The sequence below is a fragment of the Myotis myotis genome, unplaced genomic scaffold, assembly GCF_014108235.1.
Source record: "Myotis myotis isolate mMyoMyo1 unplaced genomic scaffold, mMyoMyo1.p scaffold_m19_p_42, whole genome shotgun sequence".
In the NCBI taxonomy this organism is placed as follows: domain Eukaryota; kingdom Metazoa; phylum Chordata; class Mammalia; order Chiroptera; family Vespertilionidae; genus Myotis; species Myotis myotis.
In genome coordinates, this window is record NW_023416349.1 from 115,082 (window position 1) to 142,105 (window position 27,024).

General features: G+C 55.9%; 2 protein-coding genes and 2 long non-coding RNA genes across 5 annotated transcripts; 1 reads left to right on the forward strand and 3 right to left on the reverse strand.

Annotated features, from left to right (window-relative positions):
* Positions 1 to 2,946: 2,946 nt before the first annotated feature.
* On the reverse strand, positions 2,947 to 7,964 carry LOC118655141. The gene is made up of 3 exons (XR_004967203.1): positions 7,855 to 7,964; positions 6,539 to 6,634; positions 2,947 to 5,813 (listed from the first exon to the last, which is right to left on the reverse strand). It is a non-coding gene; the product is annotated as an uncharacterized LOC118655141 (long non-coding RNA).
* A 956-nt stretch (positions 7,965 to 8,920) lies between these two features.
* On the reverse strand, positions 8,921 to 11,133 carry LOC118655142. 2 transcript variants are annotated; one of them, XR_004967205.1, is made up of 4 exons: positions 11,002 to 11,133; positions 10,752 to 10,880; positions 9,144 to 9,275; positions 8,921 to 9,027 (listed from the first exon to the last, which is right to left on the reverse strand). It is a non-coding gene; the product is annotated as an uncharacterized LOC118655142 (long non-coding RNA). The 2 variants fall into 2 exon arrangements; XR_004967204.1 differs by having other exon boundaries at positions 10,752 to 11,117.
* Positions 11,134 to 11,319: 186 nt separating this feature from the next.
* Positions 11,320 to 17,408, reverse strand: LOC118655139 (zinc finger protein 773-like). Its single transcript, XM_036306610.1, has 4 exons — positions 17,252 to 17,408; positions 13,594 to 13,720; positions 13,147 to 13,245; positions 11,320 to 12,639 (listed from the first exon to the last, which is right to left on the reverse strand). Exons 1-4 carry the CDS (start codon positions 17,282 to 17,284, stop codon positions 11,504 to 11,506), a joined length of 1,395 nt encoding a protein of 464 aa, XP_036162503.1. The 5' UTR covers positions 17,285 to 17,408; the 3' UTR covers positions 11,320 to 11,503.
* Positions 17,409 to 18,251: 843 nt separating this feature from the next.
* On the forward strand, positions 18,252 to 26,470 carry ZNF772 (zinc finger protein 772). Its single transcript, XM_036306524.1, has 6 exons — positions 18,252 to 18,275; positions 19,043 to 19,267; positions 20,666 to 20,701; positions 22,113 to 22,239; positions 23,012 to 23,134; positions 23,958 to 26,470. Exons 1-6 carry the CDS (start codon positions 18,252 to 18,254, stop codon positions 25,088 to 25,090), a joined length of 1,668 nt encoding a protein of 555 aa, XP_036162417.1. The 3' UTR covers positions 25,091 to 26,470.
* The last annotated feature ends 554 nt before the right edge of the window (positions 26,471 to 27,024 follow it).

Sequence of the window (27,024 nt, forward strand, 5' to 3'; positions counted from 1 at the left end):
TCCTGGGAGAGAAGCTGATCATAGATCTGTCGCCGTCAGGCAGGGCTGTGTGACCTTCGATGACGTGGACTGTGCCTAGCCGGCACATCCATGGGTGAACCTGGGGGCGGGGGGCGGGCGGTGAGGGATTAAAGAAGACAGACAAGAGAAGGAAGCCGGGGCTGGGTGGGACGCTGCCCTCCGCTCTGATGGAGAGACAGCGCCAGGGCCTGCAAGCCGAGTCTGTATTTTATAGTCAGACTCCACGAGGCACAGTAAGGTCATGGTCTGGATGTTTACAATGTCCTCACGGTTTCGAATCTTCTCAGTTACACGCACCTGGTCAAGCTGTGTTTCCTGGCTGCACCTCCCGCAGCCGACATCACTCAGCCACGGGGGCCCACGGGTTCGGACCATAAGGTCAAGCTTACACTATAGCAGTGGTTCTCAACCTTGGCTGCACATGGGAATCACCTGGGAATCTTTTTAAAATCCTGATTTCTGGGCTGCATCCTCCGGAAATTCTGTTTCTTTGTGATGGGGTGGGGCCGCAACATTCGTAACAGAGAAACAGAATTTCCGGAGGATGAGGCCCAGAAATCAGGATTTTAAAAAGATTCCCAGGCGAGTCTCATGTGCAGCCAAGGCTGAGAACCACGGCTCTATAGCCTTTGGCTGTAATTGTGCTGCGACTTGCACGTGGCTTTGTCGCGAGGATCGTGCTCTCCCATTAGTCTCAGGCTTGAACCAGTCCACACGCTGTAGCCCCGTGGTTCTCAACCTTCCTCATGCCGCGACCCTTTAATACAGTCCCTCATGTTGCGGTGACCCCCAACCATAAAATTATTTTCGTTGCTACTTCATCACTGTCATGTTGCTACTGTTATGAATCGTCATGTAAATATCTGATATGCAGGATGTATTTTCATTGTTATAAATTGAACATAATGAAAGCATAGTGATTCATCACAAAAACAATATGTAAGTATATATGTGTTTTCCGATGGTCTTAGGCGACCCTTGTGAAAGGGTCGTTCGACTCCCAAAGGGGTCGCGACCCACTCACTGGTTGAGAACCGCTGCATGTAGCCGCTCTCCACAGTGGACATTTTCTTCTCGCAGGAGGAGGGGGGGCTCCTGGATGAGGCGCGGAGACGCCTGTACCTCGATGTGATGCTGGAGAAGTTGGCACTTCTCACTGGGTGAGGCCTTCATGACTCGCCTCGGTCTCCTGGCCCCGTCTGTCCTTCCCACAGACACCTTGACTGGTTGCCTCCCGAACACAACCCGACTCAGGCCAGGGATCAAACCTGCACCCACGCACACGCCCTGGACCCGGAATTGAACCCGCAGCCCTTTCGGTGGGTGTGTGGGCCAACGCGCTAACCACTGAGAACACTGGTCAAAAATGTGGTTTAAACATAAATAACCTTTAACATTTACTAAAAGGCACCAGTGGCCAAACTTCAAAAATATAATCACTGCTGGAGCTTAAATTCTATCTGGGACCCCAGCACTTCACACACTGCATCCCTGTGGCCTTGGGAAAGTGAATGTAATACAGACGAAGAGAGAGATGCTTCATGGGAACTGTAGCCTTTCCTAAAGTTCCCCAAGTCACAGTGTCGGGGAATGAGACATTTGTGGGGGGCTAGCGATCTGAGTCTGTGCCAGTAGCCTGATGCATATTCCTGTTAGCCTATAGTCTCGTCCAGGGGTGGGCGACCTTTTTGTGAGTGCGTGCCAAAACCAGCAAAATCTCTGACTCAAAATTCTTCTGCGTGCCAACCCTAATTTTTTGAGAACATGTTACGCCTATTTGATATCTCTTAAGGTGTATGTATGTGAAGAACCATGAAGAAATAATAAAATTCATTCGTGCGACAGAAACACAGTCTATGATGATGAAAAATACATTTATTTTTTAATGTATACATGTACACTGGTAGTCCGACAGAAAACTTTATGACTCTGATATTATCAGTGGGGCTTTTGCTGCTGCGTCACTGATGACAGAGATTTTACATCAGGTTTACATTTCGTGACCTTCAGAGATATGCACGAGCTACTACTTTCATCCGTCAGGCTACTCCCACTACGAGACTTAACAAAATTCATCACTGAGAACAAAGATTCACACGTGATGTGGATGAAACCAAAACACTGGTCAGATCTAGGAAGGCAGGGAGAGTTAAGGCAGAGGAATAGAAATTGCCTTCCCCTCTCTCGTCAATCCATGTCTATGGTCTTTAAGATAACTTGTTATGTAAAATTATTTATCTATCTAAGATGCACCTACACTGAATTTATCTGAAAAATAAAAAAGTCGATATTAAGAAAAAAATTGTAAATGGAAGATTATAAGAGAAGGTTTCATGTGCCAGCAAAAGTTACTGGCATTTGGCACGCGTGCCAGGGGTTGCCCACTCCTGGTCTAGTCACGGCTCCTTCCTTAATTATCTGGTCCTGCAAGCCCTGTGTACCTAAGTACTCCAAGATCCAGATCCTATACAATGAGATTTTCTCTCTACGTATTGAAAGGGTTAAAGAGAATAAAAGGGGGCAGAGAAAGACTCATTGTGCTCAGCACAGGGGTCGGCAAACTCATTAGTCAACAGAGCCAAATATCAACAGTACAACGACTGAAATTTCTTTTGAGAGCCAAATTTTTTAAACTTACACTATATAGGTAGGTACATTGTTATTAACTTAATTAGGGCCTTTATCTAAGCTGGCCTTTGCTAAAAACGCCCTCAATCTGATTGAGGTACGTTCGCTGAGGTCCACCCCTTCCAACTCTCCCATCCACACTCGTCTTGTAGACTTGTTTCGTCTATCTCCTTTCCGAAAACAGACTTCTGCGCATGGGCCACGAAGTTTCAATCGCACTGTACGTGCGCGCCCGCACATGGTATTTTGTGGAAGAGCCACACTCAAGGGGCCAAAGAACCGCATGTGGCTCTCAAGCCGCGGTTTGCCGACCACTGGCTTAGTAGAGTCTTGCAGAAAGCTTGCAGCCTTGAGCACAGCATAGCTCAAATAACCAGAAGACACCTGGCATGGGAGGCACCAAGGACGGACCAGACCCTTCCGTCAGCAGAGCGCCCGCAGCCAGCAAAAATCAATAAAACCCTCTCTCTCCCTGCTCTCCTCACCAACGCCCCCCCTCGGCATAAACCATGAACAATACACAACCCCCAGACGGGGTTATCAGCACTGGCGCCAGGCCAGGCCTCTAGGTATGGTCTCCCGGCCCCCACCCCAACACACGGGGCTTTCTGCAAAGCCCGGGAAAGGTCCGGAGGTCCCATCCCATATCTGGGGGACAGAGAAAGCAAAGGGTATAAAGGGAAAGCTTCCTCCGAATTGGTTGGCTCAGGGTTTGGAGAGAAGCCGTCTGCCCTGAGTCACTGACCGGGACACGTGCGACACCTGAAAATAAATGGCTTTTTCCTGGCGCTCCTGCATATCGTTATCGTTCGGTCGCCGGGAAAATTCCGTAACAATAGCACCCAAAGGCTAGCCAGGAGGGAAAGACTCCTGCCGTAAGTACTCACTTGTTCAGCTCCAGAGGTCACACTGGAGAGAGACCGCACGAGTGCCCTGAATGTGTGCGAAAAGCTTTGGGTGCAAATGCAGATGCGAGGGCGCAGCACAAGTCCCCGGAGAAAGGCCCGGCGTGTGTGCGAGCGCGGGAAGCTTCTGAAGCTACAGCCTCGCCGAGCACAGAGGAGTCACGGGCGGGAGACGGGGCCTCCAGTGCGGGCAGCGCAGGGAGCCCCCAGCAGAACAGCAGCCTCACTAAACGTCAGAGTTCACACTGGAAAGAGGCCGCCAGCAGCAGCTTCACTAAACGTCAGAGTTCACACTGGAGAGAGGCCGCAAGCAGCAGCTTCGCTAAACGTCAGAGTTCACACTGGAGAGAGGCCGCGAGCAGCAGCTTCGCTAAACGTCAGAGTTCACACTGGAGAGAGGCCGCGAGCAGCAGCTTCTCTAAACGTCAGAGTTCACACTGGAGAGAGGCCGCGAGCAGCAGCGTCGCTAAACGTCAGAGTTCACACTGGAGAGAGGCCGCGAGCAGCAGCGTCGCTAAACGCCAGAGTTCACACTGGAGAGAGGCCGGCGCGGTGGTGGGCAAGCCCTTTGGTGGGAGCCCAGCCTCACTCAGCTGGGCGGTGCTCACACCGGCCCCGGGCCCATGAGCGGGGCTGATGTGGGAAACCCATCAGGCCAGCCTGTCCTTATTCAACTCCAGACAGTACACACTGGAGAGAGGCCCCGCAGATGCAGCCAACGGGAGGAATCCTTCGGCCAGCACCCCCGCCTCCATCCCCACGCCAACCTCTGATATTCACACCAGAAGGCCCACACTTGAGAAAAGCCGTAGACCCGGAGGAAATGCGCATCTCCTCGCTCATGGTCACGATGCCTGGCGGCCACGTGCCTGAAGCTGAGCCTCTCCTTCCAAGCGTCCAGAAGGTTGAGCTTCCCCCCCGCCGAGTTCCAGGCAGGTGTGGGCTCACGGGAGCTGCAGACCCCATCCTCAGGCCCCGGGGCCCCGCCCGGCTCCGTCCCCGCCCGGCTCCCCGGCAGGAGCTGTCTTGCCCCCACCGCCTGGCACAGTGTTTCGTCCGAAGGGCCATGTCCCTGAGGCCAGACGTGCGGGTGCACGTGCTGGCGCCGTTCCCTGGAGGAGGTTGCGAGCAGCCTGCGCCCTCCTGCGCTGGGCTCCCTTTCCGACGGGGCGTGGAGCTGACCCGCGTGGGGCCATGCACAGGATCTGCAGGAAGCAAGCGGGAAAGGCGGCCTCCATCTCGGAAACTGTCAGTCTCGCAGACTCCAAGTCACCAGCTGGTGACCGGACTGTTCTGTCCAACAGCAGAGGTTTCATGGTCGAGTCCACCTCTAATCGTGGGGTGCTGTGCACCGCGTGGGGCGGGCGGAAAACAGAATGGGGCTTGGTTTGTATGAAGGGCAGGACGGCTCTTTCGTCTTAATTTAAAAAAAAAAGTCTTTTCCAGAATTCCCGGCATCAGCAGACGTGGGGGTTCTTGCCGTGGGGTGAGTTTTTCCCAGCGCCCTGCGCCTGCGCCGGCCCAGCAATGACAGACTGTCCAAGGAGCCCGTGTGAGGCGGGGGTGGAGGGAGCCTGTGCTTCAGTGGAAGGCACAGGAGGAGGTGCCACGAAGGGGCAACGAGACTGATTTTGATGATGTGGCCGCAGCCAACCCAGAACTCTTACAGCGACTTCCCTTACCCCAAAGGACGAGCTACATGTCACAAAGGGCACTCGGTCGGCCACACGCTCCGCTGCACAGGAAGCTCAGCCGCCCCAGACGCCTGCCCCCTCTGAGGCTCCATCTCCAGGCGGCAGGTGGGGCACCGGGGCCTGAGGGTGCCCACAGCAGGTTCCAGTTCCTGTTGCCCCCGCCCCCGACACTGGGGGCTGAAACACCATCCACAGCGGGCGGCCAGGGGGTGGAAGAGCAAGTCCATCGAATGCTGCTTTGTGTTCCTTTCAGGTGCATCACCTGTCGGTTAGACAATCATATACTTTCCAAAGTGTCCCCCTGGCACTCCCAGGGCCCGGGCGGCACCACAGCTGGTCATGACGGTATCTTTGTTCCCGATGCTGCCGAACCGGCACTGCTGCCCGAGACCTGGGACCAGGGCAGTGCTCCGTGTCCCTGATGTGTGGCCTGCATGTCTTTGGAGACCAGAGGTCAGTCACCCTGAGGGCTCCCTCGCTCTGGCAGCTCCGTTGTCTTTGGGGGGTTCCCGGGGGGGTCCCACATAATGTTCAGCGCTGTCGAGGGGAAACTTTTCACCAGGTTCTAAAAGGAGCCACGTGGAAGAAAAATTAATAAATAGGAAAAAAAAGAAGAGCCACGTGTCCTGATGATCAGAACTCTGCAAGCGGGTGGGTGCCACTCCTCAGGCCAGGGGAGCCGATGGCAACCGTCATGGGGACTGAAACCCTGGGTGCAACTGACAGGCAGAGAGGAGCCGCTGCAAACCGGATGGAGGTGCCTCTTTGGAACCTGCACCCAGAAATCTCCCGAGGCCGTGAGGAGCCCCAGCAGCCCCAGAGGGCGTATCCCGCAGCTGCCGTCGCTGTCAGAGCAAATCATCGAAAGGGGTTGGAGCCCTGGCCGGTGTGGCTCAGTGGCTAGAGCGTTGGCCTGTGGACCAAGGGGTCCCGGGTTCGATTCCGGTCAAGGGCATGTAGTTGATTAAAAGCTCCTCCCTGGGCCTGTCAGGGCACGTGCAGGAGGGGGTATGTGCAGGAGGCAACCAATCGATGTGTCTCTCCCACATCAATGTTTCTCTCTCTGTCCCTCTCTCTCCCACTCTCTCTAAAAAGATCAGTGGAAAAATATCCTTGGGTGAGGATTAACAATAAATAAAATTTAAAAAAAAATAAAGGTTTTGTGCATTCCCGCTGTCATTCTGGGCTTCAAGTCCGTTGCTTACAGGCAGGACAGAGAATGGCATCCACTGTCTGGGCTGTGGCTCTGCAACCAGCCTGTGTTGCTGTTGTCACAGATCCGTTGCTCACCAATGTTTCCGAAACGGAGTCAGGGCTGTTGTCTCCGGGAATAAGGAAAAGGAGTGGGGTCCGCATTGGGTTGTTCACACTTCTGCTTTCCAAAGCCTGTGGGAGAGCCAGAGCTTTTTATGTTGAACTACTTTTTTTAAAAAATATATATTTTATTGTTTTTTTACAGAGAGGAAAGGAGAGAGATAGTTAGAAACATCCATGAGAGAGAATCATCGACCAGCTGCCTCCTGCACACCTCCTACTGGGGATGTGCCCGCAACCAAGGCACATGCCCTTGACCGGAATCGAACCCGGGACTCTTCAGTCCCCAGGCCGACGCTCCATCCACTGAGCCAAACCGGTTAGGGCTGTTGAACTACTTTTTAGCGACTGTACGAAGGCATAACTGACATGCAATAGCCTATAGATATTTAAGGTGTACCATTTGAAAAATTTCAGATATGCAAGCCCAAAACACAATCATAGTCACAGGTAACATATTCACAATTTACCTTGTGCCCTTTTATAACCTCGCCTTGTCCTTCCTGGGCCTACAGGAGTCCTGGAGTTACTTTCTTTCTTTTTTAAAAAAATATATATTGATTTTTTTTACAGAGAGGAAGGGAGAGGGATAGAGAGTTAGAAACATCGATGAGAAAGAAACATCGATCAGCTGCCACCTACAGGGGATGTGCCCGCAACCAAGGGACATGCCCTTGACCAGAATCGAACCTGGGACCCTTCGGTCCGCAGGCCGATGCTCTATCCACTGAGCCACACCGGTCAGGGCCAGAGTTTACTTTCTTTAACGAAAACTTAGTGTGCATTGCCCTAACCCAGTGGTTCTCAACCTTCCTAATACCGCGACCCTTTAATACAGTTCCTCATGTTGTGGTGACCCCCAATTTCATTGTTACAAAATTGAACACATTTAAAGCATAGTGATTAATCACAAAAACAATATGTAATTATATGTGTGTTTTCTGATGGTCTTAGGCGACCCCTGTGAAAGGGTTGTTCAACCCCCAAAGGGGTCGCGACCCACAGGTTGAGAACCGGTTTGGCTCAGTGGATAGAGCGTGGGCCTGAGGACTGAAGGGTCCCGGGTTCGATTCTGGTCAAGGGCATGTACCTTGGTTTCGGGCACATCCCCAGTAGGGGGCGTGCAGGAGACAGCTGATGGATATTTCTCTGTCATCATGTTTCTGACTCTCTATCCCTCTCCTCTCCTCTCTGTAAAAAATCAATTTTTTTTTTTTTTAAAGAAAGTACCCTAAAAGAAAAGGAAAAGAACAAGTCCTAGGCTGGGTAGCATAGGAACAACGGAAATTTACCTCCTTGTTCTGGGAGCTGGACGTCCACCGTCAAGGTGTCCGCAGACCGGTGTGTGGCGAGAGCCCTTTCCCAGGTTCATCGACTGCCTCCTCCTGGTGCGACCTCACCTGGAGGAAGGGGCAAGGGGGCTTTTGGGGGCCTCTGATCAGGACACCACACCCACTGCAGGAGGACAGATAGGATGGGGTTCAGCCAAGCGCGGGGGTGGGGTGGGGAGACAGAGAGAGAGAGAGAGAGAGAGAGAGAAAGAGAGAGAGAGAGATCGCTCCTAGAAATGCCAGGATTGGGAGCTGGGGGAGCAGACAAGCACGGGCATGAGGGCATCTCATTGGTGCCCTGGAATGTCACTAAGCCCCGGGGAGGGAGGGCCCAAAAGGGAACCTGTGCGGGGGCAGCCTGACCACGCGGGCCGCTGGCCCTCTGGGTGGGGTGCGCACAGACCCTTTGGGGTGATGCTCAGCAGCACAGGTGTCATCATTAAAACCGTGCTTGCGGCATCAGCAGCATCTGAGGGGACAAGGGGCAGAGAACACACGGGGGACCCCGGCCGCCCATTGGGGAAGCCCAGAGCCGCCCCGCAGCCCCTGTGAGCCCCGCCCCGCTCCCTCCCGCCTCCAGCCCTCAGCTCCTGGCGGGGTTAGAGGGTCCCCGGCTGGGGCTGGGCGGACGCGGGAGAGAACTCCTTACCCAGAGGAGGGGCGCGGGGGCCCAGGAGGACAAGGGAAGGGGCCTTACTGGCCCTTTTGGCTGCGGTGAGGACAGCGAGGCGCCCGCCTGCGCCTTCGTGGGGCCCCGGCGACGGTTGGCTGCGCCCGCGTGGGGCCTGGGGGGCGGTTGGCAGAGCCCGCGAGGCCCCGGTGCCCACGCGCAGTCCCCATGGCGCAGGCGCAGGTGAGTGGATGGGGCCCCAGGCCCCTCCCGTGCTGAGGGGGAGCATGGGGGGGATCACTCTGGGCTCCCGATTGCTGTCCAGGCCGGGATGATGTGGGGTCAGCCCCGTTTCTGCCCCCCAAGGGGATGCCGCGTGGGAGGGAGCGTGCGCCCAGGGAGCGCGCGACCTGACCCTCGGGAACCTCCCTGCGCCCTGACCTTGGCTGTGACCTTGAGCAAGGCCCTTGCAGCCCGGAGCCCGTGTTCTCGGTTATAAGAGAGGGATCGTGACCACGTCTCGTCTGCAGTGAGGAAACGGGAAAGGACACGTGGGTGACGGGTGCGCCCCCGTGTCCAGTTCCCACGGAGACAGAGAGGCTGGGCGCGCGCGGAGGCGGGAGGAGGCCCTGGGGTTTACCTTTGGGTTCACAGCGCCGTCCAATGGGCTTCCCACCGACTGTGAGCGAATCCGCTTTCCTGTTCAGGAGACTCCGTTTCATCCGAAAGGGGCGCCCAGCCCCCGGGGCTGGCTCAGGGGTTGAGCATCGACCTATGAACCGGGAAGTCAAGGTTCCCTTACCTGGCATGTGGTCAGGGCACCTGCCCGGGTTGTGGGCTCCAGCCCCGGTGGGGGGCGTGCAGGAGGCAGCCGATGGGTGGTTCCCTCTCATCACTGATGTTTCTCTCTCCCCCGTCCTTCTGGGAAATCAGTAAACATATATTTAAGTAAATAAAGTGGCTGTAATCTCTGCAGGCTCCCTCTACTTTCTTGTCTTTGGAATGTTTGGGGCCCTCTGACGTCTTCCATTCATTTAGTTGCTTTTTTTTTTTTAAGAAATGCTATTGGATATTTGCATTATTTATATTATTTTTATTGATTTTAGGAGGGAGAGGGAGAGAGAACCATGGATCCGCTTCCTCCTACACGCCCCCCACTGGGGATGGAGCCCACAACCCAGGCCTGTGCCTTGACCTGGAATCGAACCGTGACCTCCTGGTTCAGGCTGACACTCAACCACTGAGCCACACTGGCCAGGCCAGTTAGTTGCTTCTTGAGGCTGTTTCCAGCTCAGAGCCGTTGCTGCTCTGTGCCACGACTAGAGCGGCCTGGGCTTGCCAAAGATCCTGGGAAAACGGCTCCAGGAATGCCTCGGTCTCCCCGTCAGGGGCTCTCATCACTCTTACAATCCACATGAGCCGCCCACAGCGGCCAGCAGGGCTCCCCTTCCCTCGCTCAGGGCACCCACCAGCCGGTCTGGAACTTGCCAGACTCCTGCCCCTTCTGCAGCCTTTCCCTTGCCCCCTCCCCAGGTCTCTGCGGGGCGGCCTCTGCACCCTCCCTGTGCCTCAGGGGACCTCTCAGGGGGACCTGTCCAGGCTTTAGTTCCAGCTAAGGCAGCCCTGGCCCCAAGGGGCCCCAACTCTCTACCATCTCTTTTACTGATTGATTTTTAGAGAGAGAGGGGAAGGGAGAAAGAGAGAAGCATCAATTTGTTGTTCCACTTAATTGCATACATCAATTGCTTTCTAAAAATATATATTTTGATTTTTTAAAAATATATTTTACTGATTTTTTACAGAGAGGAAGAGAGTCGGATAGAGAGACACGTTGATGAGAGAGAAACATCGATCAGCTGCCTCCTGCACACTCCCTACTGGGGATGTGCCCGCAACCAAGGTACATGCCCTTGACCAGAATCGAACCTGGGACCCTTCAGTCCGCAGGCCGACGCTCTATCCACTGAGCCAAACTGGTTAGGGAAGTCGCTTCTTTTTAAAAATTTTTTATTTTATTAATTTCAGAGAGGAAGGGAGGAGAGCTAGAAACATTAATGACGAGCCCTGGCTGGTTTTACTCAGTGGAGCGTCAGCCTGTGGACTGAAGGGTCCCAGCTTTGATTCTGGTCAAGGGCACATGCCCGGGTTGTGGGCTCGATCCCCAGCAGGAGGCAGCCGAGCAATGATTCTCTCTCATCATCCTAAATCCTGATGCCCCTCCCCTGCACCATAGTAATATAACTCTTACTATTCAAAAAATGAACTCCTGTTCACATGGAGGCAGCCTGAAGGGCCAAGAACTTGGTCTAAGCAAGCTTCCAGAGAACATGTCATCCACGAAAGAGAAAAATAAAAGAACGGAAGCACAGCAGAAGTCCTGAGGAAGAAATCGCGAAGAAATTGTTAAAAAAAAATAAGATGAAGTCATAGGAAAAAATAGCAAATAAAGTTTGAAAACATGTAAGAGAGAACTGAAATACATAAATATGTCACAATACCTATGTATATACTGTAGATGAGGCCCCGAGAACCATAAGAAATGCAAAAAAATGCACTGTTAATAATTCAATTCTCTTGCCGAAACCGGTTTGGCTCAGTGGATAGAGTGTCAGCCTGTGGACTGAAAGGCCCAGGGTTCGATTCTGGTCAAGGGCATGTACCTTGGTTGTGGGCACATCCCCAGTGGGGAGTTTGCAGGAGGCAGCTGATCGGTGTTTCTCTCTCATCGCTGTTTCTAACTCTCTATCCCTCTCCCTTCCTCTCTGTAAAAAATCAATAAAATATATTTAAAAAAACAAAAAAAAATAATTCAATTCTCGTTGCCCTCCTTAAAAATCAAACTGCCCCCCATGTGGGGCGTGTGCCCCCGGTGGGAACACTGGGTTGGGGTGACCAGGGACAGCACGTGCCCTGACTCCTAAGACCTTTCTCCGTCTGAACGTCCGGTGTTGAACGAGGTTAGCGAAGCTTTGGCTGAACCTCTCTGCATGGTCACTGTGTTCACAGGCCTTTCTGGGTGTGGAGCTTCCCTTCGGACCAGACAGACTTTTGGTTAAAGGCTTGTCCACATGAGCTACATTCAAGACCCGTCTCCTCTGTGGACTTTCTGGTGCTGAATGAGGCTGAAACGCTGGGGAAAGGATTTCCCACAATCACCGCACTCCTATGGCGTCTCTCCGGATGTTTAACCAGGCTGGAGCTGTAGTGAAAGCTTTTCCCACAGTCCCTGCACTCGTAAGGCCTGGCTCTGGTGTGCACCCTCTGGTGCTTGACCAGGCTCGAATTCTCACTGAAGAGTCGGCCACAGTCCTTGCACTGAAAAGGCTTTTCTCCAGTGTGAACTTTGCGGTGCTGCATGAGGCTACAGCTTTGGCTAAAAAACTTCCCACAGTCCCCGCACTCATAAGGCCTTTCTCCAGTGTGAACTTGCCAGTGAGTAATGAGGCTGGCCTTGTGGCTATAGAATTTCCCACATTCAGTGCACTCATAAGGCCTTTCTCCAGTGTGAACCCTCTGGTGTTTCATGAGGGCCGAGCTGAAGCTAAAGGATTTCCCACATTCGCTGCACTCAAAAGGCCTCACCCCAGTGTGGACCCTGTGGTGCTGGATGAGCGTGGAGTGATGCCGGAAGGCTTTCCCACACTCACTGCACGTGAAGGGCTTCTCTCCAGTGTGAACTCTCCGGTGTTGAACGAGGTCGGCCTTGCGGCTGAAGGATTTTCTGCATTCACTACAGCCGTAAGGCCTTTCACCCGTGTGAACTATTTGGTGCACGAAAAGATTGGACTTATGGCTAAATGACCGCCCACACTCGCTGCACTGGTACGGCTTTTCCCCGGTGTGCAGCCTCCGGTGCTCCAGCAGTAAGTATTTCTGACCACAGGATTTCCCACACTCGCTGCACTTGTATTGCCTTCTTTGGGGGTGATGCTGGGCGGCCCCGCGTGGCGCCCCTGTACTGTGCGTCCCCTGCTGTCTGAGACCAGTGCTGGCTGGAAAGTCCTTCTGGCCTCGCGCCCTCTCTTCTCTCCCTAAGGGCTTCTCTCCACAGCACAGCTTCTGGTGTTGGCGACGGTCCACTCTGGGCACTCTTCCTGCAGGAACACTCTCCTCAGCCTCTGCTCCGTGCCCACAGCCTGAAAGCAGAGACTTGATGACACAGAGATGCAGGCCTGGGGGGGAGGGGCAGCACCTCACAAACCTGCACCCGACACACCCAGCCGAGCTGAATCCCGGGGCTGCGGGAGGATGAGGGCGGGAGACCGTGTGGGAAGGGCCTAACCAGCTCCCAGACCAATGGGGCCTCAAGAGCAGCCAGGACACAAGGATCGGCTCCTGAGAGCCGGAAGCTGCTGGTCACCCAGGAACACAGCCCAGAAGGGTGTTCAGACCCAGAGAAATGGAACCAACTGCCCGGCTGGTGTGGCTCAGTGGTTGAGCACCAACCCATGAACCAGGAGGTCATGGTTCGTTGGACCCCTGGTCAGGGCACACACCCGGGTTGCGGGCTCCCTCCCCAGTGGGCAACTGGGAAAGCAAAGATGGAAAGCAGGCCTGGCCCCTTGTCTTGGCACCAAACCGCCAGGCCCCGGGAAGGACTGTGGCACTGTGAGCCCCCCTGAGCCACGCCTCTTCCTCCGTACCTGCTGGTCTGGCCGCAGTCCTGAGGCCACCGGCACGCAGAAAGGGCTCCCCCCACTGCGCCAACTGGGGGAGCTCATGGGTGCCATCAGATGCAAGGCCTACGGGAGAGACAAGATGGGGGGGTGAGAGCAGCCCACCCCGTGGCCGATGACCCCTCAGGCTGTGACTGTGTTGGTGCCTGAATTCCAGCCACAGGCAGATCCCATGTCAGACACAGGAAGAGGCCAGAGCCTGGGAACAGAACCGCATGGACCGTCAGCGTGTCACCAAGCCAGGGAGAGGCCAAGGGTGCGAGCCACCAGGCTGACTGCGGGAGTCCTCGCCCCCAAACCCCTGCCCACAAGGCTTAGGGCAGCTCGGGGAAGCGGGGTGGCAGTGCACACAAGGCGGGCACGGGCTGGGCGCTCGCACAACACCCTCGGGCGGGGAAGGCGGGGGAAGCTCACCCAGGGAGGCCATCAGTACCACGTTCTTCAGCATCACGTCGCGGCACAGACGCCGCTGAGCCTCATCCAGGAGCCGCCACTCCTCCCGGGAGAAGCGGACAGCCACGTCCTCGAGGGTCACACGGCCCTGCCAAGGTGGGGAGAGAGGGGAGGGGACAGGGCGAGAGGAAAAAAACCATCCATGTGAGGGAATTAAGTGCGGGGGACCCTTCAGCATGCAGGCCGGAGCTCTGAACACTGAGCCACCGGCCAGGGCCACCATCAAATCGGGGTCCATCGGCCCCCAGTACCAGGGCCTGAGGCCACTGGTTTACAGTCCCTCCCAACGCGCGCATCACTCCTTCCCGCACCTCCCTTCACGTCCCCAACCCCTCACTGCCACCCCCCACCCAACACACACCACATGCATCTCCCAGCTTCACCACACGCCTGTGTGCACATGGCATCCGGGGGACTTGGCACATGTGATCAGAATCCCATCCTGGCCCTGGCCAGTGTGGCTCAGTGGATAGAGCGTCAGCCTGCGGACTGAAGGGTCCCGGGTTCAATCCCTGGTCAGGGCACATGCCCGGGTTGCGGGCTCGATCCCCAGTGGGGGGTGTGCAGGAGGCAACCGATCAATGATTCTCTCATCACTGATGTCTCTCTCTCTCTCACCCTCTCCCTTCCTCTCTGAAGTCAACAAAAATATATTAAAAAAAAAAAAAGGAATCCCATCTGCCCAGGCCTCCCTGCCCCCCTCCCTGCCTGACCCTGACCCTCCCTCTCTCCTCGGCCACCTGGGACCACACTCGGGTTTCAGACACCCTCAGCCCTCACTCATGTCTCCGTTGCCGAGTGTCTCCTCAAAGGCTCAGCTTCCTGCTGCTAATGACGCCCAGGCCCACGTGCCTCACATCACGCCCCCGACTCTCCCCGAGGCCCCCCTGGATCTGAGAGAATCCCGCAATCTCAGAGCCTGTGAGCCACACCTTCCCTGCCCCCCGAACTCCACATCCTCTCTCTTCTCTTTGTTAATCCTCGCCTGCAGATATTTTCCATTGATTTTAGGGAGAGTGGGAGAGAGGGGGAAGACAGAGAAACATCCATGTGAGAGGAGCACATCCATTGGTTGCCTCCTGCACCTGCCCCGACGGGGGGAGAGGGAGGAGGGGGGGAGGGGAGCCTGCAACCAAGGACATGCCCTTGACCGGAATTGAACCTGGGACCCTTCGGTCTGCAGGCCGACGCTCTATCCACTGAGCCACACTGGCCAGGGCACATCCATCTCTTGTCCACTCCCCTCCTCACTCCCGCAACCCCTCCCCCCACGGCCCCTACTCGGCCTCACGTGTCTTTGTGAAGCCCCCCCACCCCCAGGGGGGTGTCCAGCAGGAGACCCAGCCTTGGCCCCGCAGGCCCGTCGTGACCTAATGGCACGGCCACCAGGACTGAAGCTGCTGCTGCAGACTCTGACCCACAGCTCCATCGCGGTCCGTCCACCATGGGCGGCGTGGGTGTCTCCATCGGAGCCCTTCACCTGAACCCCCGACTTGAAATCCCCTCAGGAGTCTCTGGGACATCTCGGTTCAATATGGACAAAACCTGGCTCCTACTATTCCCACGGAAACCCACTCGTACACCTGGCCAGGCGGCTCAGTGGTTAGAGCGTGGCCCCGACAGGCCAAGTTGTGGGTTCAATCCCCAGTCAGGGCACAGACAAGAACCAACCAATGCGTGTGTGAGTGAGTGGGACAGCAAGTGGGTGTTTCCTTCTCTCTCTGTCTCTCTTTTCCCCTCTCTCTACAATCATTTTAAAAAGAAAAAAGAAGAAATTTCTCTTACAGCTGCCCTGGCCGGTGTGGCTAAGTGGATAGTGTCGGCCTGCGGACCGAAGGTTCCGGGTTCGATTCCGGCCAAGGGCACATGCCTGGGTTTCGGGCTCGATCCCCAGCAGGGGGTGTGCAGGAGGCAGCCGATCCATGATTCCCTCTCATCATTGATGTTTCTGTCTCTCTCTCCCTCTTCCTTCCTCTCTGACATCAATAAAAAGATATTAAAAAAAAAATAAGCGGAACAACAAATTGATGTTTCTCTCCCCCCCTCACAAATCAACAAATTAAAAAAGAAAAAAGGAAGTTTGCTCCGATCTACTTAAAATGCATACACAGACTCCACCGTCTTCAACCTCCACTCCACCGCGGGTTCGGCCACACAGACACTCGCGGGGACCATTGCAGTGGCTCCTCCGTGGCCTCCCTGCACCCCCCACAGTCCGCTCTCCGCGCTGCCACCAAAAAGCTTGTCAAGCCCTGACCAGTGTGGCTCAGTGGCTAGAGCGACAGCCTGCGGACTGGAGGGTCCCAGGTTCGATTCCGGTCAAGGGCATGTACCTGGGTTGTGGGCACATCCCCTGTGGGGGGTGGGCAGAAGGCAACTGATCGATGTTTCTCTCTCATGATGTTTCTAACTCTCTATCCCTCTCCCTTCCTCTCTGTAAAAAAATCAATAAAATATATTAAAATATATTTTTTAAAAGCTTGTTAAGTCTGGGTCCCATCACACTGCCCTCCCCTCAACTGTCCCCTGGCTCCCACCACTATCGGCCGAGGCCCAGCTTCAGGCCCGGTTCCAGGTCCAATAGCTGCTTCCCGCCGCCTCCACCAGGCCCAGTGCCAACCACGGCCTCGCCGCCGGCACCTCCTGACGCTGCGGGTAGAACACACGGTGCCACCGGCTGCCAGACGTGGGGCCCAATCCAGACGCTCCCTGGTCAAGACTCAAAGCCCTGGCCCTGGGCGGCATCTGCCAGAGATCTCCGGTGGAAGGACGGACGGACGGACAGACAGACGGACGGACGAGGAGCAGGACCCCCTCCCTGACCTCTGCCTGGTCTGCAAGCACCTCTGCAGGCAACAGTGTCGGCCCCGGGGCGCATCCACTCGGGGCCTCTCAGCGGCCGCGTGGCCCTCCCCGTGCCTCAGTGTTGTCACCAGTAAAATGGGAACAAAGACGGCGCCCGCCCAGGGGGGCTGCTGCCTGGGTCACACTCGTGCCTGTGCGTCAGGCCCTTCCTGTCCCCACAATCACCGCCGGTCACAGCGCATCTGATGCGGCGCCAAAACCCGTCCAGTTGTTTTTATTTTTCAATTGATTTGTTCTATTTTTGATAGAGATGGAATAGCAAGAACCACGCCTCCTCCACGCCCCCTACTGGGAACTGGGCCCACGACGGCGCATGCGCCCCCACCCGGAACCAAACCCACCCGCGACCTCGGGGCACCTGGGGCGGCACTCAGCCACCTGAGCAACAGCAGCCCGGCAAGCCTGTCTTTTTTTGTTTTGTTTTGTTTTTTAAAATATACATTTATTGATTTCAGAGAGGAAGGGAGAGGGAGAGAGAGAAACATCAATGATGAGAGAGAATCATGCATCGGCTGCCTCCTGCACGCCCCGAACCCGGGACCCTTCAGCCCGCCGGCCGACGCTCTACCCACTGAGCAACACCGGCCGGGGCGGCCCGGCCGGTTCTGAAAATGCAGCCCAGATGGGCCATTCCTCCCCCTTCCATGGCCACCCGTGCGCCCAGTCCCCACCCGAACTCCTGGTCCCGGGCACTGACCCCTGAGCCTGTGGGGGGCGCCCACCGGGGGCGCGGGGAGGCCCGGGACGCACTCACCTCCGCCCGGCGCCTCAGCGCGGCCGCCGCCATCGGACTCTGTGCGCCGACCGGGACCGGGACGGGGCGGGAGTGAAGAACCTGGTCGCCCCGGTCCCCCGCGCGGAACGGGGGTCCCCCGGGGCGGCAGCCTCAGCCTCAGCCTCGCCCCGCCCCCCCGTCACCCCGCCCACAAACCAGCCACCCGGAGACTGAAGAAACTGACAGGCCCCTCAGAACCGCCCCGAGTCAACGCCCCTGAAGGCACGCCAGAAGTCCCGCCCCCAGAACGTCGGCCTTCGAGGAAACGACCGTTGTCATTGGCCGAGCATCTGCGCCGCGGAGCGCAGTGCTTTCTGGGAAATGTAGTTCCCTAGGCGAGGCGCTAACCGTTAAGGGAGTAGAGCTCCAGGGATAGGGGTAGAAGAGAAATCAGAGTCCAGGATTCCGCCTGTTCTTTTTTTTTTTTTTTTTAATTATATTTGTTATTGATTTCAGAGAGGAAAGGAGAGGGAGAGAGAGATAGAAACATCAATGATGAGAGAGAATCACTGATCGGCTGCCTCCTGCACGCCCCCTACTGGGGACCGAGCCCGAAACCCAGGCATATGCCCTTGACTGGAATAGAACCTGGGACCCTTCAGTCCTCTATCCACTGAGCCACACCAGCCAGGGCCAGAGCCTGCTCTTACTGATGGACCTGGATTTCCATGGCCCTGCACAGCGGGGGCCCCAGTCCTTCCTTTTGTCGTATCACAAATCAGCGAGCTGGACAAGACGCCTTCATCAGCCAATTAGTTACGAGTCACCTTGATTGCGGGCAGGCTCAGAGCAGATTACCGCTGTCAGATCCTGAACCAACACACAGCAGGGAGACTTTCCTTTTTATATCCTTCTAGTTCTTTGTGTAAGTTGTTTTTGTAGACAGCGTGTAACCTTGAGTACATATCATATCTAGCAAATGCCTGTCATATCTATACAGACACCTTTAACCGTGGATACAAACACTTGGCATGAGAATATGGGGATTATTATCAGTATCAGCGTATCAGTCCCTTTAGATCAGTGGTTCTCAACCTTGGCTGCACATTAGAATCACCTGGGAATCTTTTTAAACTCCAAATATCTGGGCCTCATCAATGGCTAGCTTGCAAGGTCAGACAATTAAGTTTATCTCTTCTATTATTCAAGCCAAAAAACAAAGTTATTTTACAGTCTAAAAATAATAGAAGTAGCAGCCCTGTAGGTTGCTTGGTGTAAAGAAATAAAAAAATAAAATAAATAAAAATGATAGAGAATTTCAAAACAGCAGAGAATTCTAAAACAGCAGTTTTCCCTAAGGAAGGATCATTACCATGCTTCACTTTCCTTTTTTAAAAAATATACTTTATTGTTTTTTACAGAGAAGAAGGGAGAGGGATAGAGTTAGAAACATCAATCAGCTGCCTCCTGCACACCCCCTACTGGGAATGTGCCTGCAACCCAGGTACATGCCCTTGACCGGAATCGAACCTGGGACCTGTCAGTCCGCAGGCCGATGCTCTATCCACTGAGACACACCGGTTAGGGCTTCCTTTTCTTTTTAAAAATATATTGTTTTTGATTTCAGAGAGGAAAGGAGGGGGAAGCCTCGCCTAGTCCGTCCTTTCCAGGCGCTTCTAACGCTGTGATTCTACCTTTGCCCAGGAGGTGGCGCTCAACGCACGTCTCTACGGTTAGTGCTTGTGGGAACTACATTACCCAGAAGCCTCGGCGGTGCAGGGCCAATGAAGACCCAGGAAAGGGTCGTCTCCGTGCGTGGGGAAGGCTTAGGGGCGGGACTTCCGGTTCCCTTCTTGGGCGGACATTTTTCTTTTGGATGGGGAGTCCACCTCCTCGTTCTGCCCAACGCCGTGTTTGACCTGCAGTGACGGGCGCGGAGGCGGTTCTTGTCCGAACGGAGCCCGGCTCCTCGCCCTCGTCTCCCGCCGCTCGGGCCCTCGCCTCCCCGGCCCTCAGGTGCCGAAGGCGGAGGCCGCCCTGGTGGAGCCCGCGCAGGTGGGTGCTGCGCCCCCGGCTCCTCCCCGACCTCCGCCCCTGAATCCTCAGGCCTCGATGAGGGCCGTGGGGGCGCTCGTGGCGGGGCCCCGTTTCTGACCGGGAGTTTGAGGGGACGTGGCGTGACGGGCGAGGAAGGCCCGCGGGTGCAGGGGCCTCGGGAGCCTGGGCGGGGTGTCCGCGGGGTCGCAGTGTGAGGAGGGGTGACGCCTGCAGTGTCAGCTCCGCTGTCATCTGAGGGGATGGGAGCCATGGGAGGTCCCCAGCGGAAGGCACGATTTGGGTGTTTTTTAAAAATATGTTACTAGGGCCCTAACTGGTGTGGCTCAGTGGATAGAGCATCGGCCTGTGGACTGAAGGGTCCCGGGTTCGATTCCGGTCAAGGGCATGTACCCAATAGGGACTGTGCAGAAGGCTGCTGACCGATGTTTCTCTCTGTAAAAAAATCAATAAAACATATTTTAAAAAAATAGATGTGATTAGGGGCCCAGTGCACGAATTCGTGCACCTTGAAAGGGACTGTGGGCCAGAGGCTGTGGGGGGCACCAGGGCGGGTCTTGGCCCATCCTCTGCCGCCCCCCCACACTGACCCCTCGCGCTGACAGTGTGAAGCGATTGGGTAGCGTCAGCAGCGGGTGCGAGAGGCACCTGCCAGCCTCTCCCCTCAGGAGCAGGGGAAGGTGGGGAAGCCCTCAGGGGCGATCCGGGTGCCGGCAGGGGGTGCAAGCGCTGGGCCGGACCACGGCGGCTCGCGGAAGCAAGGAATTTTCAGTCACCCCAGAGGCCCGCCTCCATGACGGCGGCCAGCAACCAGCGCCCTGGCTTGGTCTGGCGCCCCCGCTCACCTGCTCCACCTTCCCGCCACAGCCGATGCCCGCCATGTTCTCCGTGCGCCCCCTAGTGGTCAGCGCACCTCACAGCGACCTGTTGTTTGACTGGTTTATTTGCATATTAGGGTTTTATATATATAGATAGGTTGACTTCAGAGAGGGAGGGGGAGAAATAAACATCCGTGATGTGGGCAGGATGCCTCCTGCACGCCCCACACTGGGATCGAGCCCCCACCCCGGGCATGTGCCCTGACTGGGAAATGAACCCTGAGCTCCTGGTCCATAGGTCGAAGCTCAGCCACTGAGCCACGCGGGTCCTGCGATTGGAGGGTTTTATAAGAATCCCACAGGCTGCTCAGGGAGCACAGACTTGGCGCACAGGGTCAGGGGGTGATGAGGACAGTGAGGTGCAGTAGGAGGGAGACCTGGGCGGCTCTGAGGCCCGAGCGCAGAAGGCAGGCGGCAGCCCTGGGTCTCAGTGGGGGGCAGGGCAGGCCGAGGGGACAGGCATGAGCCCTTGAGGTCCCTTCCTGGCTGCTGGTCGCTCACCGTCTCCCTCTCCCCACAGGTTCCCACGAGCTCGGAAGTGATCATGGACCTGCAGGTGAGGGGTGATGCCACGCTCCCTGATCCCCTCCCCACCCCACTGGTCTCCAGGATTGTGGTGTCAGAGGCCACGTGCATGCCCACAGTTCTCGAGGCTGCGGACCCTGGAGAAAGGCCCAGCCCAGGGTCCCGGGTCCCAGCCTGGGGTCGAACGGAAGGGCTCCCATTCCTGGCCGCCATTGGAATAAGGGGTGGAAGGTGCAAATACTTGGAGGAGAGACGGGATGGGGGTTCTCAAGTCCTTAAATACCAGGCATCAAAAGCAGGTGGGGGGGAGTTAGGCCTCTGTTGTTATTATTTTTTAACATTTATTTATTTTTTTAATTTTAGAGAGGAAGGCAGAGGGAGAGAGAGACAGAAACATCAATGATGAGAATCATTGATTGGCTGCCTTCTGCATGCCCCCCACCGGGGATTGAGCCCACACCTGGGCATGAGCCCTTGACTGGAATCGAACCTGGGACCCTTCAGTCCGCAGGCCTATGCTCTATCCACTGAGCCACACTGGCCAGGGCTCAGCCTCTGCCCTGAGGGTGGTGTAGCCGTGGCAGGTGCAGGGCCGAGGAGAAAGGTGATCTGACGCGGGTTTACCAGGCTCGCTCTGGGCGCCGAGTGGAGAACAGACTGTGGGGTGAGGGCCGGTGGGTTACGGTGCAGCCCAGCGAGGAGGCTGCTTTCATATCCTGGGTGAGAGGCAATAATGGATGGGTCAGAGGTCGGCTGTGTGGACGCAGTTGGGCCAGATCTCTGATGTGAGAGAGAGAGAGCGTGAGCACTCACCCCAGGTTTGGGGCCTTACCAGCTGTGAGGGTAGGTGCTCCCCCAGTGGTGAAGGGCAGGTCCGTGGTAGAAGTAACTCCCTGTGGATGTCAGCTCACCCGAGAGCACATGAAGGGTCTGAGATCTCCCAGAGAACAAGGCTCCTGGACCCGGATGGGGGTGCTGGGGGGGGGGGGGTTCAGGGTGGATGAGGCAGTGGCAGTGCAGTCAGCGAGCAGGAAGGGGCTGGTGAGGCCGACGCCTGGGTGAGGGGCCAGGTGCCAGTCGCCCTAAGAGGATGGTGTGCACGCGGAAAGGTGTGTGCACTGGTGGCCCTGGGGCCTGGTACCCGGGGCTTCGGGGAGAAAGGTGAGCTCAGCCTGGGCTGTCCGGTACACACAGTCCTAGCAGCCTTGGGAGAACTGGCTGCTGTGGTGGGTGTGGGCAGGGGGGTGTAGGGGCGCTTAGGGGGTGCCTTCCTGCCCACCTCGCTGTGGGTGGGCACAGTGACAAAGGGGCAGGCGAGAGCAGGCCCTGTGGCGCCCAGTCCTGGTACTTCCTCTGGGCTGAGGATTAGGAAGGAACGGGGGGGCCTGAGGGGGTGTCCCTGGGGGAGAGGCTGCCCATGGGCCCGCTCTCCCCCCTGGCAGGCGCAGGTGAACGTGGAGGACGTGGTCGTGTACTTCTCCCGGGAGGAGTGGGGGCTCCTGGATGAGGCTCAGAGGCGCCTGTACCGGGACGTGATGCTGGAGAACTTCGCCCTTCTGGCCTCGCTGGGTGAGCCCCTCACACCCACCCCAGGGCCCTGGACTGGGCTCTGCCCCTCCTGTTTTCCAGGGGGATCCCGGCCTCTCCTGTGTCGCAGCCATGGGTACTGCCTCCCTCCCCCGTTCCCTGGAGTCGGTGCTGGGGGTGCCCGGCATGAGCTGTGTGCACGGCCACCTCGGACTCCTGAGCAGCCCCGACGCCTGCCGCCCTGAAGGATGGCATAGGAGGGAGGGGTCTCACAGGCACGCAGTAGGTCAGATGCCTCTTGTTCTTGCCCCGACTGGGTGCCTTTGTCCCAAACCACGGCACCCTGTGCCCCAGGCTCTCCCCTCCTTCCTGTAGCTGACATTCCTGGTGGAGCCTGTGACAGAAAATGCAGGCACCAGTCTGGTTGGTCACTGCTTACTGGGGCCACTGGGCTATTCCTGTGAGACCCCACTTCAAGGTTATTTATATTTATTTATTTTTATTTATTTTTTAAATATATATTTTTATTGATCTCAGAGAGGAAGGGAGAGGGAGAGAAACATCCATGAGGAGAGAGAATCACGGGCCGGCTGCCTCCTGCACGCCCCCTCCGGGTTGGGGATGGAGCCTGCAACCGGGGCATGTGCCCTGGACCGGGAATCGAACCCGTGACCTCCTGGTTCCTAGGTCGACGAGCAACCACTGAGCTACACTGGCCCGGTCGAGGTTATTTTTATAATAATCGGTTCTCTTCTCTGAATGCTGGGTCACGCCAGCCAGTGCTGCCCAGTGACCTGTCCTGTCTGTTCCTTAGGAGGTGCATCTTCCATGTCCCATGGGGCAGCCCCCCTGGAGCTGGGCAGCGAACCCCGGGTGTCAGACTGGGCGCACATGAGTCCAGCCAGGACCAGAGACGCTCAGAGTGGGTGTGGCCCTGGTGAGTGGAGCTGGGGTGTCATGCAGGCTGGGCCCCAGGCAGTCCCCACCCTCTCGGTGCCCACAGCTGTTTCAGCACCGCATTTCTTTTTGTCTTTACTTCTCATTTATAACACTGGCGTTTTGTGCTCTGTCTGTCCCCAACCTCTGCCCACACATCTCACCTGCTCCTCTCCACTGCACCCTCTGCAGTGCTCGCCAGCATTTGCCTGAACTTAACGCATCCGATCTCCACAGACCCCAAGAGAGTCCTTAAATACCAGCGATGCAGTCGTACCTCTTCAGGGGGCAAACCTTGTCCACACCTCTCCCCTGTCCCCAGCAGCCCAGGCCTTGCTGAAAGCTGCTTGTGAGGACCTCATCGGAGACCCTGGCTTTCCTGGGCTCTGCCCCACATGTGTTTCCGCCCCCAGTGAAGGCCTCTTCCCTTCTGTGACCTTTATTTTTTTGTTAAAATTTTTTTACTGATTTCAGAGAGGAAGGGAAAGGGCAGAGCAAGATAGAAACATCAATGATGAGAGAGACTCAGCGATCGGCTGCCTCCTGCACGCCCCCTACTGGGGATTGAGCCCGCAACTGGGCATGTGCCCTTGACCGGAATTGAATCTGGGACTCTTCAGTCCGCAGGCCGACGCTCTATCCACTGAGCCACAACAGCTAGGGTCCCTTCTATGACCTGTAGATGCCAACTGCTGCATGGCAGCCCTTTATCAACCTGCTGAGCTATGACCTTGCTCTTAGTTCTGTGAGACACAGGTTTGTAACGAGACTGCCCCTGCCCACTAGTGTCAACTTGAACTTCACCAGCATTTGTCTGCTTTCAGGTTCTTGGCCTGGAATGGAGGATGAGGAGATACCTTGTAAGCAAAGGGTTTCTGCAGAAGGAGTGTCACAGGTCAGGACTCTCAAAGCAGGCCCTTCCACCCAGCAAGGCTACCCCTGTGAGGCAGGTGGCCTGGTCTTGAAAGACATTTCGCACTTGGCTGAGCACCAAGAAACACACTCTGGGCAGAAATGGTGTGGGAAACAGTTCTGGTTCAGCGGGAACCTTCACCACCAGAAACAGGGTCGTGGAGAGAAGCCCTTCAGGACAGACGAGGGCCAGGCCTTTCTTGTGAGCAGCTGCCCTGTCCAGCCCCTGGAAATGCCCTTTAGGCCTGGGGAGGCCCGTGAGGGCTTCTCAGCTCGCTCAGGCAGCTCCCAGCACCGCACCCCCAACGGTGAGTGGACGCCACACGGTGATGGCAAGTGTGCGGAGGCCTTGCCCAGTGGACAAAGGCATTACGAGTGCAGCGAATGTGGGAAAGCCTTCAGCCGCAAAGACTCGCTCGTCCAGCACCAGAGAGTCCACACTGGAGAGAGGCCGTACGAGTGCGGCGAATGTGGGAAAACCTTCAGCCGCAAACCCATACTTGCCCAGCACCAGCGAATCCACACTGGAGAAATGCCCTACGAGTGTGGCATCTGTGGGAAAGTTTTTAACCACAGCTCCAACCTTATTGTACACCAACGAGTTCACACTGGAGCGAGGCCTTACAAATGCAGTGAGTGTGGGAAAGCCTACAGCCACAAATCCACGCTTGTTCAGCATGAGAGCGTCCACACTGGAGAAAGGCCGTATGAGTGCAGCGAATGTGGGAAATACTTTGGTCACAAATACAGACTCATCAAACACTGGAGCGTTCACACCGGGGCCCGGCCTTACGAGTGCATCGAGTGTGGGAAATTCTTTACCCAAAGCTCCGACCTCATTGCGCACCAGAGGGTCCACAATGGGGAGAAGCCTTATGTGTGCAGCGAGTGTGGGAAAGCCTTTAGCCACAAGCATGTGCTCATTCAGCACCACAGAATCCACACCGGAGAGAGGCCGTATAAGTGCAGTGAGTGTGGGAAGGCCTTCAGGCAGAGGGCTTCCCTCATCCGACATTGGAAAGTCCACACTGGAGAAAGGCCATAGGGTAGCGGGGAGTGTGCCTGTCCGTGGTCACGAGTGACTGACGCCAGAGAGAAGCTCTGCGAGCCGCCTTGGAGAGTAGCCATCAGCCGGAAGTTGCCCCCCATCCCTGTGAACACCCACCCCAGGAAGATTCCTCTGAGGGTCCCTCCACGGGAAGCTTTCTGGAGCAATGTGGCGCATCATCGCCTGCCCAGCACCCCTGCCACAATCCTGTCACTGCCAGAGTCTGTAAGGCAGGGCCCCATGTTGAGTGAACACTGGCCAACATGCTCTGCTAAGCAGACCTGTGCTCCCCTTTCCAACAGGGGATCCTCAGTATCCCAGACCCATTGATCCTCACTCCTTCCTCCTCCCCCCACCCCCACCCCTGCGCCGGTTTAGGTGTGGACATGACGCAGTTTCAGCCAGGAGGGAGGATGCGAGTGTTGTTTGGCTGGCCCCTTGCAGGGGAGTTTCCCAGTTCTCATGGACTTTGCTGGTCTCAGGTGGCACTCCTCGTGGGTGTGTCCAGCCTCCAGGTCACCTGACTTGGGAATGGCCTGCCCCGATGTTCTGGTTTTGCAACACATGCCTTAGTTTTGAAGTCACCTTTGATCTTGGGGGATTCTGTTCACTGGCCGGCGGAGGACAGCGTGGGCTCTGCCCGCACGAGGGTTGGAGAGCTTCTGTGAGACGCCCAGCGAGTTGGCTCAGTGCAGTGGGCAGCTCTCGTTCTGGTTTCAGCCCAACTGGCATCGCTGCTCAAGGCTGCCTAGGGGAGGTGCCCATCTCTGAGGCCTGACCTTGTGACCCGTATGCGAGGTCATCTGTGAGACCTTGAGCGGGGGCATTTGCTGAGACAACCTCTGGTGTGTCTGGGAACAGCGTGAGTTGGGTTCCTTGTTCCCAGGAACAACGAATCCATGTTTCACATTTCCCTCCTTGGCAGAACTTGACCCCTGGGGCCTGGCAACATCCCCAAAGTGTATTCTTCAGTAGGTAGATGTCCCTGTCCCCTAAAAGGTCCAGATAGGAGTCATAATTGTACAGAGACGCTGATTACTAGGGAGTTGGGAGACGGCAGCAGATGGCGGGATGTGACTTCCTAAAGTGTTTCCACAGACATTTCACTATGACTTTGGTAGGAGGGCTTCCAGGAACTCTCAGGGCTGACATATTTGTCTCTCTCACGGCTGTGCTCACTATCGGAGCAATGGATTAAACATTTTCTGTAATAAACTACACGTGGTGTGAAATTTGACAAGTTCCAACGTGTTTGCGTCTGTGAAACCAAGTTTCCCCATTGCCTTGATAATCCCTCTCCCCTCTCCCACTCCCAGGCAAACAAGAATCTTGTTTTCTGTCACTAGATTACTTTGCATTTCCTAGAATTTTATATATATATATATATATATACTAATTTAATAATATATGTCTGGCTTTGACTCTGCATAATTATTTTGTGATCCATCGCTGTTTTGTGTGTCAGTAGTTCATTCCTTTTTACCCATATCTTTGCTGAAAGTAATCCTTTTTTTGGGGAAATAATTCCAAAGCAAGTGATCCAGAGCTCGGAATAATGAAGCCATAGTATCCATTAGGAAAGCGGTGTGTCATCATTTATAACACGGTCTGTGGGTAACACGGACTAATTCTGTTACAAGGTGGACGGAGACTCCACTGCTGAGAATACAAGGAGGTGGGGGTTTGTGGGTTTTATTTCATTTTTATTTATTTATTTGGGGGGGGAGGCGTTTCTTGAACACCAGTGACCACATAGTTTTTAATTTTCGTTACCTTTTTAGTCTTAATGACAGGTTGCGTTGACTGATTTTCGGAAATTTAACTAACCTTGCATTGGTGAGGGAAATCCCACAAGGGGAGGTGAGGAGGGAGACACATCGATTGGTTGCCCGAACTGGGGCTGGGGATGGAACCCAGGACACTTTTTTTAC